An 18,278-nucleotide genomic window follows, 5' to 3' on the forward strand; every position below is an offset into this window, starting at 1 on the left:
AGTGACTCCATCCCGCATGCAGCAACTTGGCGTTTCTCATTCTGATCTCTACAGTGAGCAGTGACAATGAAATATGCATGCTTTTAAGGAAATGCTCTGAACCTGTGTTATTAAAACTTTTGTAGCCAGTTGACTGACCAGAAACAAAATAATTTGAGGTAAATTTACTTAATCTGAAACATTATGTAAACTGATATTTGCTTAGATCAAAATTTAACTGGCTGTAGTGAATATGAAAAAAAAAAAAAGAATAATAAACTCCAAAATGTTAACAGTGGTTATCTCTGGCAGTGAGGGTGAGGTTGTGGTGGGAAGATTCATTTTCATTGCTAAATTATATAGTTTTGTATTGTTCACATTTAACATTTGTTACCTCAGGGGAGAAAATAAGATCCACTAAGTGTACAAGCCCAATATTTAAGGAGTTGATACTACTCTCTCAGAACTGTGAAGTCTCAACTTAATGCGGTGCCTGCCAGGTTACAGTAACCCTGATCCCCCAATTCAAACTGAAGTGAGGAATCAATATACAATTTAGGTAAATTGTAGTTTGTACTTTACACAAGAAGCCTGCATATAAAAGCATGCTATTAAAATTCACAAACATTATTTTGCTGTCATACCTCATGCTCTAGAAACAATGCTTTCAGTTGTCCTTTTGACCAGTAATCCAGTGCATATGCCAAAAGTTTCATCGAGAGAGTATTGACTCGTAAAAAGTTTCCAACAAAGACAACTCTGTTTATTTTCTAAAGGAAAAGAACAAATAAAATGACTTTAAGAAAGAATTATAAATAGGTTTCACAATACAAGAGGGTTTACAAAATCTCTACTTAAAAATGTAAATAACTACCACTTGCTAGTGCCTGCTACATTCCTGGCATATACCTCCATAATCCTGTATATTTAAAAACATGACTTTTGGACATTACTACACACCATGGAATGTACAGCCAGAGTGAACCCAAGTGTAAACTATGGACTTTGGATGGTGATGTGTGTCAGTGTAGGTTATGGGTGGTAATGAGTGAGTCAGTGAGCTGCTGGATGGAAACTGGGGAGGTTGGCAGGCATGGGGTCAGGGGTATATGAGGACTCTCTGTACTTTCCACTCATTTTTGCTGTGAACCTAAAACTGCTCTAAAAAATAAAGTCTATTTTAAAAAAGAAAAGTTCTGGAAAAGATGCTACTTAAATGATTATAGATGAGACCTGTTTGCGAAAATGGCCAAGAAAGAATTCATTTAATATAGCAATCTGGAGAGGTGCTATTGTTGAGATTAAAGGAGATCAACCAAAGAAGAGTTAAATGTGTTTAGGATTGCCCTAACCGGTTTGGCTCAGGGGATAGAGTGTCGGCCTGCGGACTCAAGGGTCCCAGGTTTGATTCTAGTCAAGGGCATGTATCTTGGTTGCGGGCACATACCTAGTAGGGAGTGTGCAGGAGGCAGCTGATCAATGTTTCTCTCTCATCCATGTTTCTAACTCTCTATCCCTCTCCCTTCCTCTCTGTAAAAAAAAATCAATAAAATATGTTAAAAAATGTGTTTAGGATTAAAAACAGCTGTAAACTTGGCCAGTATGTTGCAATGTATGCTCAACAATGACACGCAACCTGTGGACTTTATACAGAGCTGGAGAGCAACACTGACTGGGTATGGCACGCACACCGACCACTAGGCTTCCCACCTAACCCATCACATCATTCTGCTAAGATCCCACTCACTAATTTGGCTCCTTAGGTGTCTCTACGGCTAGGAACCTTCGATGGAGGAACTGGTTTCTCCAGAATATGTACGTCCAGAACACCTATTTCTACTCTTACTAATAAATTGACCCTTTGAGTATACATGTTTGCACACTGGATTTGCCAGCGTGAACTCTGGCCAGAATTATTGTTAAGACAATTGGCCAGTGAAAATCTAGACATAGGGCTAAGAAAATAGGTCTCAAAAGTGGACCCCCAAAACTGAGGTTAAAATGCCTGCTAGTGATTCCCTCAACCAACTTAACTACACTATTATTAAAAACTAAAGAAATAAAATTCTGGATTTAAATAATAATTCAGAACATTAATTCGGGTTTTGGCACAGCTGTTCTCTCTGTTGGATCCTCTTTCCCCCCAAAATATCCACATGTATGATTCTTTTGCTTCCTTCAAATCTTTGTGCAAATGTCACATTTTCAATAAAGCCTCCTCCAACCACCCAATTACACAGCAATCTGTCCTCTGCCACGCTCTGGTCTATTCTCAAATTCTCTTTGTCCTGTTTGATTTTCTCATTTTGAAAAACAGCATTTGTTACCTAACACAAACTAAATACTTATTTACTACATCACTCGAATAGATGTAAGCTCCACCACGTCAGAGATCACTGTTTCCTTCACTAATGTATCCCAAGTGCCTAGAACAGTGATGGTGAACCTATGACACGCGTGTCAGAGGTGACACGTGAACTCATTTTTTTGGTTGATTTTTCTTTGTTAAATGGCATTTAAATATATAAAATAAATATCAAAAATATAAATTTTTGTTTTACTATGGTTGCAAATATCAAAAAATTTCTATATGTGACACGGCACCAGAGTTCAGTTAGGGTTTTTCAAAATGCTGACACGCCGAGCTCAAAAGGTTCGCCATCACTGGCCTAGAACGATGCCTAGCACATGGCGACCTGTACATATTTATCCAACGAATAAGTGAATGAATGAAGACTAATAAAGGGTTCCTTTACAAAGCCAAGTCTCCATTCAGTTAAAAGTACTTGACATTTACAAAAATTCAATGGACCCTGGCCGGTTTGGCTCAATGGTGGAGCATCATCAACACACCAAAAGGTTGCTGGTTTGATTCTGGGTCAGGGCACATGCCTGGGTTTCGGGCTCGATCCCCAGTAGGGGGCGTGTGGGAGGCAGCAGATGGCTGTTTCTATCTCTCTATTCCCCTCCCTTCCTTTCTCTCTGAAAATAAAAAAATCAATTAAAAAACATAAATTAAATGGACAAATATATCTACCACATGAAGAAAGAATTGTATATATAGTCTCCTTCAAATAAAAATAACCCAAATATGAGATAGGTCTAGCTAGCAGTACATGCTTTTCGTAAGTATACGAAGAATGAGTCTCAATGCCTTCATAGCCCTGTACAATGCTGCTTGATCCATATGCAACAAGGCAGCACTGTAAAGAAGCCGAGGGCAGTAAGAAAACTTCCAAGCACTTCACCAATCAAATGCAACAGTACCAGGAAAAAGACAACACAAAACACACTAAAACACACTGCCTTTTTCTCTTACATCTTTAAGAGATTTAGGTCATGTATGGCCATGTGCCGACTAACGACATTTTAGGATCACATATATGATGATGGTCCCAAAGGATTACAATGGAGCTGAAAACTTCTATTACCTAGTGATGTCATAGCCATCTCACAGCCATCCTGATGTTGTAGCACAACACATTACTCAAATGTTTGTGGTGATGCTGGTGTAAACAAACCTACGGCACTGCCAGTCATATAAAAGTACAGAACAATTCTGTACAGTATATACAATTTGGCAATGATAATAAATGTCTGTTACTGGCTTATATACTTACTAGAGGCCTGGTGCACAAAAATTGTGCACACTTGGGCGGGGGGGGGGAGTCCCTCAGCCTGGCCTGCACCCTCTCGCAATCCGGGTCCCCTCAGGGGATGTACAACTAACGGCATAGGCCCACTCCCCGGGGATCGGGTCTAACCTGGCAGTCAGACATCCCTCTGGCAGCCCAGGAGCCCTTGGGTGATGTCTGACTAACAGCTTAGGCCTGCTCCCCACAGGGAGTGTGCCTAAGCCATCAGTCGGACATCCTTAGCACTGCCGCGGAGACGGGAGAATCTCCCGCCACTGCCACGGAGCTTGCCAGACGTGAGCCCGGCTTTTGGCAGAGCGGTGCTCCCCCTGTGGAAGTGCATTGACCACCAGGGGGCAGCACCTGCATTGAGCGTCTGCCCCCTGGTGGTCAGTGTGCATCATAGCAACTGCTCATTCCACAGTTTGGTTGATTTGCATATTAGCATTTTATTAGATAGGATTATACTATATTATACTATAAACTTCTTACTGTAATTCTAGAGTGTTCTCTTTCTAAAAAGAAGACAGCTTGCTATAAAACAGTATGCCATTTTACACCAGCAGAAGCCGCAGCCTCATAGATCTATGGGTCTCTTGGTTGCACCATTTTTCTTGTGCTTGATTTAATCTCATGTTGTTTGGTACAAGTAATATGCTGTATAGGCTTGTAGCCTAGAGTAATAGCTCTGCCATCCAGCCTACGCGTGTGTAGGCTGTGCCATCTAGGTTTGTGATAAATGTGCTCTATTATGTTCACACAATAATGAAATCACCCAATAACGCATTTCTCAGAATGTACCTGTCATTAGGCAGCACGTGACTGTATTTCTGAGAAGGCAAAATGTAAATGTCTATTTGTGCTATTTCTGATTTGAATTACCTGCTACTTTCTTGAAAGGTCATGTAACAATTGGGTACATAATATACACACTTAATGAGTGTTGGGTGTTAACATACATCCATGAGTCTTGGGGTTTAACGGATTAGGTCTCTATCCTATAGGTCTCTGTAAGAAACATGAAGAAGCCCTGCTATATGTACATAAAACTCCAATTCACATTTTTCATATATTAAAATTTTCTTACCTCGTTATCAGCACACATTCGTGCCACAGAACCAATGTTATTGGTGATAGTAACTAAAGTAGCTCTTGCTAGATCTTCTTTACTAACAGATTCTCGCTTCTCCTTATAAATCATGTTGCCAAAACTGCAGAGAAATGAAAAAACAAAATCAAACCTGCTGATAAAAAGCAACATTTCATACATACAGAGAATTTATCCTACAGATAAATCTACACAAATACAGGGTTATTAATTGAACCACTAAACTGAACATACCAAAATAACAGAACCCAAACATCACCAAACAATGAAATAGCATGAAGCTGTTAATGAGAAAGAAGGGAAGGGAATAGAGGCAGGAGAGGGATGGGAGGGAGAGAAAGAAGGTAAAGGAGGCAGAGAAAGACTAGAGTGTGTGTGTGTATGTGTGTGTGTGTGTGTGTATGTGTGTGTGTGTGTATGTATATATATATATATATGCTGTTAGAGTATATATATTGCCCTAGCTGGTTTGGTTTAGTGGTTGAGCGTCAGCAGCCCACAGACTAAAGGGTCCTGGGTTTGATTCTGGTCAAGGGCATGTACCTCAGTTACAGGCTCGAGCCTTGCCCTGTGTCTCTCTCATATTGAAGTATCTCTCTCATGTTGATGTTTTTGTCTCTACCCCTCCCTTCCATTCTCTCTAAAAATCAATGAAAAAATATCCTCGGGTGAGGATTAACAACAACAAAAGTGTGGAATAACAAATCCATGTCTCTTTCTATCTCTCTCCCCCTTCCTCTCTCTCTATAAAAATAGTAAAATTAAAAAAAAAATCAATAAAAAAACGTTGAAAAGTATATATAGCAGCGGTTCTCAACCTGTGGGTCGCGACCCCTTTGGGGGTCGAACAACCCTTTCACAGGGGTCGCTTAAGACCATCGGAAAACACATATATAATTACATATTGTTTTTTGTGATTAATCACTATGCTTTAATTATGTTCAACTTGTAACAATGAAATTGGGTGTCACCACAACATGAGGAACTGTATTAAAGGGTCGCGGCATTAGGAAGGTTGAGAACTGCTGATATACAGTATGCTAGTCAATGGTATATAAATGTTACCTTCTAAGTAAGGGGAGGATAAGGATATGTATTTGTATTTGCAAAAGATTTAAAATGGAAATGCAACAGATTCAGCAATCCTACCTCTGGGTATTTATTTGAAGAAATCCAGAACACTAATTTGAAAAGACATAATCATGGAAAGAATACTCAAGGATTAATAAAAATGGTCTCCTATAGGGTGCACTCAGGAAGACATCTAAGATCTAATTCTCAAACTACATGAGCCTTCAAAACTTGGAATCAAACTGAGTAAGAAGAAGCCCCCTTACAACTTCCTGATATATTTAATGCTTTCTAAAACTAAATAAGCAACTTTATTTTTAAATTTTCAATTACAGTTGACATACAATATTGTATTAGTTTCAGGTGTACAACTTAGTGACTAAACATTTATATAATGGAGGAAATGATCACTCTGATAATTCTAGTACCCATCTGACACCCATACATAGTTATTACATTTTTATTGACTACTAGAGCCCTGATGCACGAAATTCATGAGGAGTAGGCCTTCCATCCCCCAGCTGCCAGCACCGGCTTCCCTCGCAGCCCCAGCTTCATCCGGAAGGTTGTCCGGTCTAATTAGCATATTATGCTTTTATTATTATAGATATTCCCTACACTGTACTTTACATTCCTGTGACTGTTTTTATATCGGGTAATTTATATATCTTTTTCTTCTTCTTTTTTTTTCTTCCTTGATGTCTGTAGCCAAACTTATCCCTGAGGCCCAGCAGAGGGGATCAGGGCCCATGCACCACAGTGTTTCTGTGGCAGCCTTCTGGGCCAGTGCCCGCCATGGGTGGGCAGGCACCGAATTTGATATGGCTGCAATTTATACATCTTAATCCAATCCTTTTTCACCCATCCCCACAATCCTCTTCCATCTGACAACCATCAATTTGTTCTCTGTAGCTGTAAGTTTATTTATTTGTTTTTTAGATTCCACATAAGTGAAATCATGTAATAGTTGTCTTTCTCTGTCTGACTTATGTCACTTAGCATAATACCCTCTAGGTCCACTCATGTTGTGGCAAATGGGAAGACTTCATTCGTTTTTATGGCTGAGTACTATTCCATTGTATCACAAGTTCTTTATCCAATTGTCTATCAATGAACACTTAGACTGTTTCCATAACTTGGCTACTGTTATTAACACTGCAATGAAAATATGGGTGAATATGTCTTTTCAAATTAATGTTTTGGATTTCTTCAGATAAATACCCGGAAGTAGGATTGCCGGAACTTGTGGCAGTTTTACTTTAAATCTTTCTGAGGAACCTCCACACTGTTTTCCATAGTGGCTGCCTCAATTTGCAACCCCACCAACAATGCCCCAGGGCTCCCTTTTCTCCACAACCTTGCCAACACTTATTTGCTGATTTGTTGGTGACAGCCATCCTGACAGGTGTGAGGTGGTATCTCATTATGGCTTAAATTTGCCTTTCCCTGACAATTAGTGATGTTGAGCATCTTTTCATATGTCTATTGGCCATTAGTATGTCCTCTTTGGAGAAATGTATGTTTAGGACCCCAGCCCATTTTGTAATTGGATTGTTTGGAGTTTTTTTTTTTTTTTTGGTGTTATATGAATTCCTTATATATGGATATAAATAAACAACTTTAATCACAACACAAGTATTAAACTTACCTAGATGCTACAGCCCAACCTGGCAGACCAAATCTTTCATAATCTCCTCCATAAATATCACGGACCAGCTTGTCAGCGTGGGTGCTGTCTCCTTTGGATGCCATTTCAAGAGCCTCTTCAAAACTTTCACAGCCAGTCAATAAACTGCATAAGCCCAGAAAGGTACCTCCTCCAAGGCTAAAGAAAATAAAGAAACTCTATGAGCTGCATTTACACACTGTATTCTTTCTCCAGACTAAAAGGGTGGAGCACTTATTTATTCAATAAACACATAGAAACAACATATTGCTAATGCTTAGTGCTGAAATATTAACATGAGGAAAGGTTAAAAATGCTTAGCAAAACCTAACTGGCCAGGTCGAAGAATAGAAGAAAAAAGATCACTTGGTGGAAACAACATGAGGACAGGAGGGTCTTTTATTTTATTATTTTTAAAACATTTTATTTTTATTGATTACAGAGAGGAAGGGAGAAGAAAAGGGAAAGATAGAAACATCAATGATGAGAATCATTGTTTGGCTGCCTCCTGCATGCCCCCCACTGGGGATCCAGCCAGCAACCCTGGCATGTGCCCTTGACCGGAATCGAACCCAGGACCCCTCAGTCCGCAGGCTGACGCTCTATCCACTGAGCCAAACCGGCTAGGGCAGGAGGGTCTTTTATATCTTCCAATAACTTCATCTGATCCTTTATACTTTTTACTGCTAACAATAAATGTTTTTATGTGCATGTGAAAGGATTAAGTGCTAAAAATGTGTACCATCTGAAGTGAAAGGAGAAAACTTCTGATTCTACATGATTTCCAGGAAATGATTTTGTGGAAGGCCTACTTACTTGGCCTGAGAAGGCTGAAAGCAGTTCAGTGCTACATTACCATTTACAGAACCCAGAAATAAACACAGCGAGGAGGTTTATGTCAGGCTGGGCATCATGTTAAGACAGAAGTTTACTTGGTTCTATTATTCTTTTGGATATGCTCATAAAATAAAATCATGTCTCTCTAATCCCTAAAATCAAAGCCCTTGCTCCCTCGTCTCACCTAAACTTCAAACAGGTTCTATCCTCGAATGACTGTTGGAATTTAGTGAACAGGCTGAATTTCTATCTTTTAGAATCGATTTAACACATTAAGTGCCCAGCCTGTTTTGTCTTCCGGATGGAAAGTATAGTGTCAGTCACTGGTGACTGATAGGGCGCTTAACGTGTTAAGTAGGTAATATAGTCGTCCCCTCTTATCTGTGGGGGACACGTTCCAAGACCTCCAGCAGATGCCTGAAACCGCAGATTGTAATGAACTCTATTTTTCCTATATGTACCCATAATAAACTTTAATTTATAAACTAAGCACAATAAGCGATTAACAGTAACTAATAATGCAATAAAACAATTCTAACAATACACTGTAATAACAGTTATGTGAATGTGGGCACTCGTGTCAGGGGACCCCGGGCTGACGTCCTCCTGTAGGCTCAGTGCTTCTGGGGCACCACGTCGCCATCAGTCAGAAAACAGGTTCTGCTCACCTTCCACCCGTGGGTTTAATGCCTTTCCCTCTAACTAAGCCCTTATCACACACGGTTGCTGTAATGTTGGCAGTTTGAGGTGTGGTAGCAGAACTAGCAGGCATTTTTCTCCTTCACAATTTTAGGCATAGAAAATTTGTTCCCCTCAACATACGATTTATTTTCTTTCTTTATTAAGTCAAGAACTTTCACTTAAAGAACTTTAAGGCTTCTCGTTGTCATTTCTGGATTTCCGGCATCACTGCTCTTGTGCTTTGGGACCATTATTATTGAATAAAATAATCACTTCCTATAAGTGCTGTAACTCCACCACAGCAGGTCTGATAACCGAGATGCTACTCTGTGACTAAGGGGCAGGGAGTGTACATACACAGTGTGGAGAGATCAGACAAAGGGTGGATCATGGGCAAGACAGTGTGGAGATTTTATCATGCTACTCAGAACAGTGTGCACTTTAAAACTCATACTCTGTTTAACTCTGTAAATTATCTAATAATAGACAAAGATGGTAATTGACCATGCCTTCGCTACGCCTCCCATTGGCTAATCAGCACGATATGCAAATTAGCCACCAACAAAGATGGCGGCTAATTTGCATATCGCAGGCAGGGCGGGACAGCGTGAGCCGCCATCCGGGCCCTGTGTGCAGCCCTGGGCAGCGGGGCTTAGGCAGCACAATTGCGCTGCTTAAGGCCCGCCCCCAGCTGGGACCCCATGGCGATTAGAGAGCAGGAAAGTGCCGCCCATAGGCAGCACCCAGCAGGGCGTGACCCCGGGTGTCCTGGCGATCCAGCAATCGGTGAGCAGGAAAGGGCGGCCTGCAGGCAGCTCCCATGTGCGCCTGCTCCTGGGTCGCCGCTGTGATCCCAGAGCAGGAAAGCATGGCCTGCAGGCAGCACCCCACCCTGGCCACAGCTCAAGGGAAAGTACAACATGCAGTGGAGGCCAGGAGCCTGAGAGATCAACAGAGATGGGTGCCTGCTCCAAGCCTCCAAGGTGTGGCTGGCGGCAGGCCCCAGCAGACACACACACGGGATGCCTGCTCCGAGCCTCTGCTGCCAGGCTGTGGCCGTCAGTAGGACATCCACTGAGGGCTCCCGGACTGAGGGGCAGGCTGGGCTGAGGGAATCCTACCCCCCCAGTGCACGAATTTCGTGCACCAGGCCTCTAGTGATTTAATATTTTCGAAATACGGTAACAGAAACTGCAGAAAGCAAAACCACAGATAAAAGGGAACTACGGTACATTCCTGTAATTCTTTGGCATAATTACAATGGAGGTAGATTTTTAACCACCACAAAAAGAAAATAATTTTATTAAACTTAAGTATTATTTAAATAGGAGTGCTACTTTAAAATATAAATGAGGCCCTAGCCCAGCCGTGGGCAAACTACGGCCCGAGGGCCGGATCAGCCCGTTTGAAATGAATAAAACTAAAAAAAAAAAAAAAAGATCGTACCCTTTTATGTAATGATGTTTACTTTGAATTTATATTAGTTCACACAAACACTCCATCCATGCTTTTGTTCCAGCCCTCCGGTCCAGTTTAAGAACCCATTGTGGCCCTCGAGTCAAAAAGTTTGCCCACCCCTGCCCTAGCCGGTTTGGCTCAGTGGATAGAGCGTTGGCTTGCAGACTGAAGAGTCCTGGGTTTGATTCCAGTCAAGGGCACATGCCTGGGTTGCAGGCTCGATCCCTGGTGTGGGGTGTGCAGGAGGCAGTCAATCAATGATTCTCTCTAATCATTGGTGTTTCTTTTTTTAAAAAATTAAATCTTTATTGTTCAGATTATTACAGTTGTTCCTCTTTTTTCCCCCCATAGCTCCCCTCCACCCGGTTCCCCTCCCACCCTCCGCACTCACCCCACCCCACTGTCCTCATTCATAGGTGCACGATTTTTGTCCAGTCTCTTCCCGCATCCCCCACACCCTTTCCACTCCCAAGAATAGTCAGTCCATTCCCTTTCTATGCCCCTGATTCTATTATAATCACCAGTTCATACTGTTCATCAGATTATTTATTCGCTTGATTTGTAGATTCACTTGTTGATAGATGTGTATTTGTTGTTCATAATTTGTATCTTTACCTTTTTCTTCTTCTTCCTCTTCTTAAAGGATACCTTTCAGCATTTCCTAATCTGTTTGGTGGTGATGAACTCCTTTAGCTCTTTATCTGACCTTCAATTCTGGATAGCTTTGCTGGATAAAGTAATCTTGGTTGTAGGTTCTTGGCATTCATCACTTTGACTATTTCTTGCCACTCCCTTCTGGCCTGCAAAGTTTCTGTTGAGAAATCAGCTGACAGTCGTATGGGTACTCCCTTGTAGGTAACTGACTGTCTTTCTCTTGCTGCTTTTAAGATTCTCTCTTTGTCTTTTGCTCTTGGCATTTTAATTATGGTGTGTCTTGGTGTGGTCCTCTTTGGATTCCTTTTGTTTGGGGTTCTCTGCGCTTCCTGGACTTGTAAGTCTATTTCTTTCACCAGGTGGGGGAAGTTTTCTGTCATTATTTCTTCAAATAGGTTTTCAATATCTTGCTCTCTCTCTCTTCTTCTGGCACCCCTATAATTCGGATGTTTGTACGCTTGAAGCTGTCCCAGAGGCTCCTTACACTATCTTCATAATTTTGGATTCTTTTTTTTTTAAAAATATTTTATTGATTTTTTACTGAGAGGAAAGGAGAGGGATAGAGAGTTAGAAACATCGATCAGCTGCCTCCTGCACACCCCCTACTGGGGATGTGCCCGCAACCAAGGTACATGCCTTTGACCGGAATCGAACCTGGGACCCTTCAGTCCGCAGGCCAACGCTCTATCCAGTGAGCCAAACCAGTTAGGGCTCTTTTTTCATTTTGCTTTTCCGGTTGGGTGTTTTTTTGCTTCTTCGTATTTCAAATCTTTGACTTGATTCTTGCGATCCTCTGGTCTGCTGTTGGGAGTCTGTATAATATTCTTTATTTCAGTCAGCGTATGCTTAATTTCTAGTTGGTCCTTTATCACAACCTCGAGGGCCTCACTAGATTTCTTGAGGGTCTCATTAAGTTTATTGGCGGTTTCTAGAAAATTCTTGAAAAACCTTAAAAGTGTGGTTTTGAACTCTATATCCAGTAGTTTGCTTTCCTCCATTTCTGTCCTGTTTTTTTTTTGTCTCGGCATTTTTTATGCTTCGCTGTGTCGATAGAGTGGCTTTCTGTGCTAAGTGTCCTATAGGGCCCAGTGGCTCAGCCTCCCCAATTACCTGAGGTAGACCCTCTTGGTGCACCCCCTTGTGGGCTTTGTGCACAGTCTTGTTGTAGTTAAGCCTTGATTGTTGTAGGTAACACTGGGAGGGATTGACCTCCAGGCCAATTGGCTGTGAGAATCAGCTGTTTCTGCAGTGGGAGAACTTCTGTGCTAGAGACACCCCTCCGGGACAAGACTTGCTTCAGTGGGGCTTTGGTGCTCACTGAGTCTGCCCCGAGTGTGTCCTTTATGGATCTGAGGAGCTGCAATCTGGATGGTCCCACTCTGACCACCGGGCGGGCGCACTGGCTCCTGGATCTCTAAGGAGGTGCTAATCTAGCCTCTGCCTGAGGCTACCCAGCAGAAGCCAGCTGTGAAGCAATGCAAGTTGCCGTGGGGCCTTGGGGCAGCTGCAGTTTGTTAAGTTATTTTCAGATTGCAAAGGGCCAGGCCTTTCACATGCAAAAGCCTCCGTGCATGGCTTGGGCGGGGCGGGGTCCCAGGGGATCAACAGGGCGGGCGGAGCGAGCAGTTATGGCTGCTCTCAGTCCTGCCCTCAGAGGTCCCGCTTCTCAGTGTCCCGGCAATCGCTGCGAGCACCTCCAAGAGAAAGCTGCCCTCAAGTTCCAACCGATGCCAGACAGTCCCGTTTCTCCCGTATGAGTATGGGTCCCCAGAGACTCGCCCAGAACTGGAGCTCAGAGCTTGAGACTCCCTCCCGATTGAAAAAGACAACCGTGTCCTCAGCCACCAGCCCTCTCCACATGCACCTCTGCACCTTTGTATTTTACTTCCGCACCGCACCTCCTCTGAGTCTCAGTGTGCTTTTCTCTTTCCTTCTAGTTGTAGAATTTCCACTCAGCCAGCCTTCCCGTGGTTCTGGATGATGTCCGATCTGTCTTTTAGTTGTATTTTTGAAGTGGTTGTGCGAGGCAGCAATTTCCTGTGTTTACCTATGCCGCCATCTTGGTTTCTCCCCTAATCATTGGTGTTTCTATCTCTCTCTCTCCCTTCCTCTCTGAATTCAATAAAAAATATATTTAAAAAAATTGAAATGAGCTTTCCACAAATCAATCTGAAATATCCCCAAATCGATCTAAATTAAATAAAGGAGTCTCCACCCTCCTTAAATGTCAATCAAGTATATATCAGAATGATAAGAAAAAATTTAAAATCTCATTTCACATTCATATTTCAGGTACTATAGAAAATTTGAAGGGATATTTGGAACATTAATATTATCCCATAAAGAGCGCATACTAATTCATCCTATAACATTACCCAATACTCTGCATGAAACCAGCAGATGGCAAGCTTTAGGCTTAAATACACCTATAAAAATGTAAAAAAAAAAGGCAAGAAAAATGCTTTGGAAAATAAAAAAGTCACTGGAACCATTCCAGACAAAAATTCAATTTATGTTTTTATTGAATTTAGAGAGAAAGGAAGTGAGAGGGAGAGAAAGAAACAGTGATATGAGAGAAACCTTAATGGGATGCCTTCCTTATGCACCCCGACCGGGAATGAACCCGCAACCTGGTATGTGCCTTGACCAGGAATTGAACCGGCAATCTTTTGGTACACAGGATGATGCTCAACTGGCCAGGGCAAAAATTCACTTAACATTATGGAAGCTTTAATGCCAATTGGCAATAACCCAATATAAATATTTAATGATATTAAATTGAGTCATTACATGATATTATCTGCAACGCTTTAATTTATATTTGCACATCTACATTTTTGCACAAATATATATTTTTCTGATGAATCTAGTATTAATATATTGATTTCATAACACAGTGTGAATGCTGCAAAAAGAAAAACGTTACTTACCTTGTCCCAGTTACTCGTTTGTAGTTGTCTTTGGAATGGACTGCTAGAATACTGACTCCTGAGCCAATGTTCACTACCAGCAGTGGATAGGGGTCGTCCAGGTTAAAAGGCATCTTTTGGCATCTCTCAGGTTCTGAGGCATTAGCAAAATAATAGCACTCTGCTTGTCCATTGAAACTGACAGAATCTATATACAGCAAGCCCTTTACAAGACAGTCAAGTTCATCCAGTTTGTGCAGGTGGAGGTTTCCAATCTGCAAAAAAAATACCAACAAATTTTATAAAGTGAACAAAAACCAGCATTCAAAATACTGACTCAATTATACTGTACTAGAGGCCCGGTGCACCAAATTCATGCACGGGGGGTGGGGGTTCTCCCTCAGCCCAGCCTGCACCCTCTCCAATCCGGGATCCCTCTCACAAACCGGAACGGCTGGCTCCTAACTGCTCACCTGCCTGCCTGCATGATCGCCCCTAACTGCCCCCCTCCCCCGCTGGCCTGGTTGCCCCATACAGCCTGCTGTTCAGTAGTTTGGTCGTCCCTAACTAACACCCCTGCTGGCCTGGTCGCTCCACACAGCCTGCTGTTCAGTCGTTTGGTTGTCTCTCACTAACCCCCCTGCTGGTCTTGTCACCCCACGCAGTCTGTCGTTCAGTCGTTTGATGGTCCCTCACTAACCCCCCCACCAGCCTTGTTGTCCCATGCAGCCTGCTGTTCGGTTGTTACTGTGAGGGCGTCCTGACCAATTTGCATGTTACCCTTTTATTAGTATAGATAATTTTCATGTACTTTACAAAACTTCAAAATCCTCTACGACCCCCACATTTTTACTTTTTTCTTTTGTGTCAAATTCTCTTTGGGACTTTATCTAGTCCAGTGGCCTCAGTGACGGTGGTTTTATCTCTGGAGGCATTTTGGAAATCTGTGGGGACATCTTAGTTGTCATGAAGATGGGATAAAAGGACCAAACTAACATTCAGTGACAGGGACTTGGGATGCCTGACATCTTTCCTGGCTTTTGGAACATATGCCCAAACAAACCGGTCTCAAAGTGATAAAATGTATGTTTAAATTACTCAATAAATTGAAATCAGGATTATCAATTAAAGAAAAATAATAATGGCCGAGACCGGTTTGGCTCAGTGGATAGAGCGTCGGCCTTCGGACTGAAGGGTCCCAGGTTCGATTCCGGTCAAGGGCATGTACCTGGGTTGCGGGCACATCCCCAGTAGGAGGTGTGCAGGAGGCAGCTGATCGATGTTTCTCTCTCATCGATGTTTCTAACTCTCTATCTCTCTCCCTTCCTCTCTGTAAAAAATCAATAAAATATATTTAAAAAAAAAAAAGAAAAATAATAATGAACATTTAGACTCTTAAACAATCCTAAATTACAAGGAGGGTAGTTTATGTGAGCCATATATAAATGATCACTTTTGTTCTATTAACACTTATATGAATTGAGAAATTAAATGGCATACTTGCATATTTTCAAGGAAAAATTTTAGTAGTCCCAAATACCAACTTTTAAATATTGATTCTAATGAAAAGGACTAGAAGCCTGGCAAACCTCTACTAGCATATAACCCAAATCAACACTTACATAGTCCTCTTGCCATATCCAAATAATTGCCAAATTGCCTTTGAGACAGTAACATAAAACCAGGAAAAAAGGGGTAACGGACTTTCAATCAAGTGTCTACTAATCAGAAGACACTGGCTTCAGTTGGGGTTTGGGAAGGAGGTGGCTCTGGGGAAGATGACTATATGGCTAATACTCAAAAACTGCAAACACAATACAATAATGGTGAGAATTCAAGCCACATTTCTATCTGGCTTTGTATACTGCCAAATTCATTAAAGTTCTTTTTATTGTTGCAGTCCCTAAAAAGAGCAGGTTTTTAGCAAATATCATATACAGCAATGACCCCAACTCTGGCACTTCTTACTTAACTTATAAAGGTGTTTAAATGCCCCAAATCAAAAGCTAGTCATGAATCAGCAGGAGGAACTAAGCTAAGAAACACTCTGGATGGAAACCTAGCCTAGTATTTAAAAACTGAAGAGATTGGGTATCAACTTCTGGCTTTGAGTAACAGACACCTACTGTGCGAAAATCTTTTTCAAACTTGTAAGCACCACCTCCTGTAGCACATAGCACCGTGTGTAATGTGGAGAAGTTTTTATCTCTTCCCATTTGGATAAAAGTAGGCAGGTCCTGGGTTGGAAATCTGATAAAGTGCAGGTTCCCTCTTCGGCCAAAAAGTGTTAAATCCTTCAGTTCAAGGTGTACATCCCGAATACCTGTGGATCCGTATGCTACATTAGAAGTCAAATATTTCCGGATACTTTTCAAGCTCTCAACTTCTTCTTGTTCTTCCTCTGCTGTGATATCAATCGGTTCAAAATATGAGAGTTTTACTAGAGTTCCCCCAATGTCCATGCCAAACCATGGGAAAGCTGTGGATAAAAACAGGAAAAATATATAAGTATATTTTGGAAAATGCAAATTAGAAATGAGTTAATTAGCCACAAACTTCATTTACCCTCAATCATTAGTCCATAATATTTATGGGTTAAAACATATCTTCTATGTATGGGGTAAAACATAACACCTCTTCGCCCTTCAAAATGTTTTTACATCTTTTCTAAAAACCCGTACAGAGAAGGCCCAGGGCCTTTTAATTCCTATCAAGGCATTCCTTTTTCTTTATGAAATACTTATAAACATATTTTTTTAAAAAAGTAAAATAAGCCCTGCCAGCATGGCTTACAGCGTTGACCTATGAACCAGGAGGTCATGGTTTGATTCCTGGTCAGGGCAGGTGCCCAGGTTGCGGGCTCGATCCCCAGTGTGGGGCAAGCAGGAGGTGGCCAATCAATGATTCTCTCTCATCACTGATGTTTCTCTCTCTCTCTCTCTTTCTCTCTCTCCCTCCCTCCCTCCCCCCCCCCCCGTTTCTCTCTGAAATCAATAAAAACATATTTTTAAAAAAGTTATGCATCAATCTTCTCCCCCTCATTCAAATAAATCAGTAGGAGCAAGCAGCAATACTGACGGTCACAGAGGGGACATTCACAGCCAAGTGTTTGCTTGGATAAACAGAGTTAAAGAAAATAATATGGAATAGGCCCAATTGATCCAATAAAGCAGAGATTCCTTCAGAATTTTCCAAATCTGTTGAGCAGATATTAGGGTACTTTTCAATGGGCATTAGATAAAATAAGGATCCTTCTCATGTTACATAACCAAAATGAATTCTCCCATTTGATTAATGCTTGATTACAGACTTCATGGGAGAGGGGGTAGAAATCATTACTGCCACATAAAGTAAAATTTGGGATAGAAAAATCCCTACAGGGTGATATTAAGCTAACAATCTTTTATTTTCTAAAAGTCAAAACAAATTAAAATCACTTAACACTCACAGTTGTTCCTTCTGGGCCTTTGTCAGTGTCAAACACACAGGCATCAAAACATACATACAAATAAAAATGTTACTCAGAGAGCAAACTACAAAGCTGAGGCAGCATAACCAGGTTCAAAGTTCATGCCATTTTCATTTCCAGTCAGAAGCCTAACTGCTCCTAGGTCATAAATACCTGAATGCTGTCATTCTGAAAAGCAAAAGTCCAGTAACACGTAAAGGACTTTTAATTCTTACAATAAACCATGAATAAAGTTCTAAAGCAGTGGTTCTCAACCTTCCTAATGCCACGACCCTTTAATACAGTTCCTCACGTTGTGGTGACCCCCAACCATAAAATTATTTTCGTTGCTACTTCTTAACTGTAATTTTGCTACTATTATGAATCGTAATGTAAATATCTGATATGCAGGATGTATTTAGGCGACTCGTGTGAAAGGGTCGTTCGATCCCCAAAGGGGTCGCGACCCACAGGTTGAGAACCGCTGGTCTAGAGACACAGGAGGTTCTATGAAGTAACTAAATTAAATTGGAAAAATAATGCAATTTCCTTAAGGGTTATTGCCCACAGAGGTAGCTTTTATATCAACAGTGCAAAAAACCCATGATTCCTCTCACATCTAGCCTATTAGCTATGTCTGTTCTTTTAGTGCTGTCTGCTCTAAAAAGGAGGTTAACTAGAGATTCTATATTGCAGATGATATATTTCTTAGTAAACTAGAACATTACATGTCCTTTCTATGATTGCAAATCTTGTGTGAATTTTGGGACACCCTATATTTCTAGTAGATCTCAATTACGCCAATTTTCTTACTATTAGGAAGGTAGGGACT

General features: G+C 41.4%; 1 protein-coding gene and 1 non-coding gene across 3 annotated transcripts in view; both read right to left on the minus strand.

The window, feature by feature from the left end:
• PANK3 (pantothenate kinase 3) overlaps positions 1–18,278 on the minus strand; it is a 29,569-nt gene that overhangs the window by 5,011 nt on the left and 6,280 nt on the right. Inside the window, exons 2-6 of one of the 2 annotated variants that reach the window (XM_006102028.3) lie at positions 16,125–16,477; positions 14,020–14,273; positions 7,442–7,618; positions 4,702–4,825; positions 624–749 (exon numbers count right to left, since the gene is read on the minus strand). In XM_006102028.3, the coding sequence (XP_006102090.1) occupies positions 624–749; positions 4,702–4,825; positions 7,442–7,618; positions 14,020–14,273; positions 16,125–16,477 (1,034 nt within the window). Of the gene's footprint in view, positions 1–623; positions 750–4,701; positions 4,826–7,441; positions 7,619–14,019; positions 14,274–16,124; positions 16,478–18,278 lie in introns of those variants that run through there. The other variant, XM_023743478.1, reaches the window with a different exon arrangement.
• Positions 6,490–6,623, minus strand: LOC111823110. Its single transcript, XR_002826114.1, has one exon. It is a non-coding gene; the product is annotated as a small nucleolar RNA SNORA5 (small nucleolar RNA).

This window comes from Myotis lucifugus, unplaced genomic scaffold, assembly GCF_000147115.1.
Source record: "Myotis lucifugus unplaced genomic scaffold, Myoluc2.0 scaffold_394, whole genome shotgun sequence".
NCBI lineage: Eukaryota > Metazoa > Chordata > Mammalia > Chiroptera > Vespertilionidae > Myotis > Myotis lucifugus.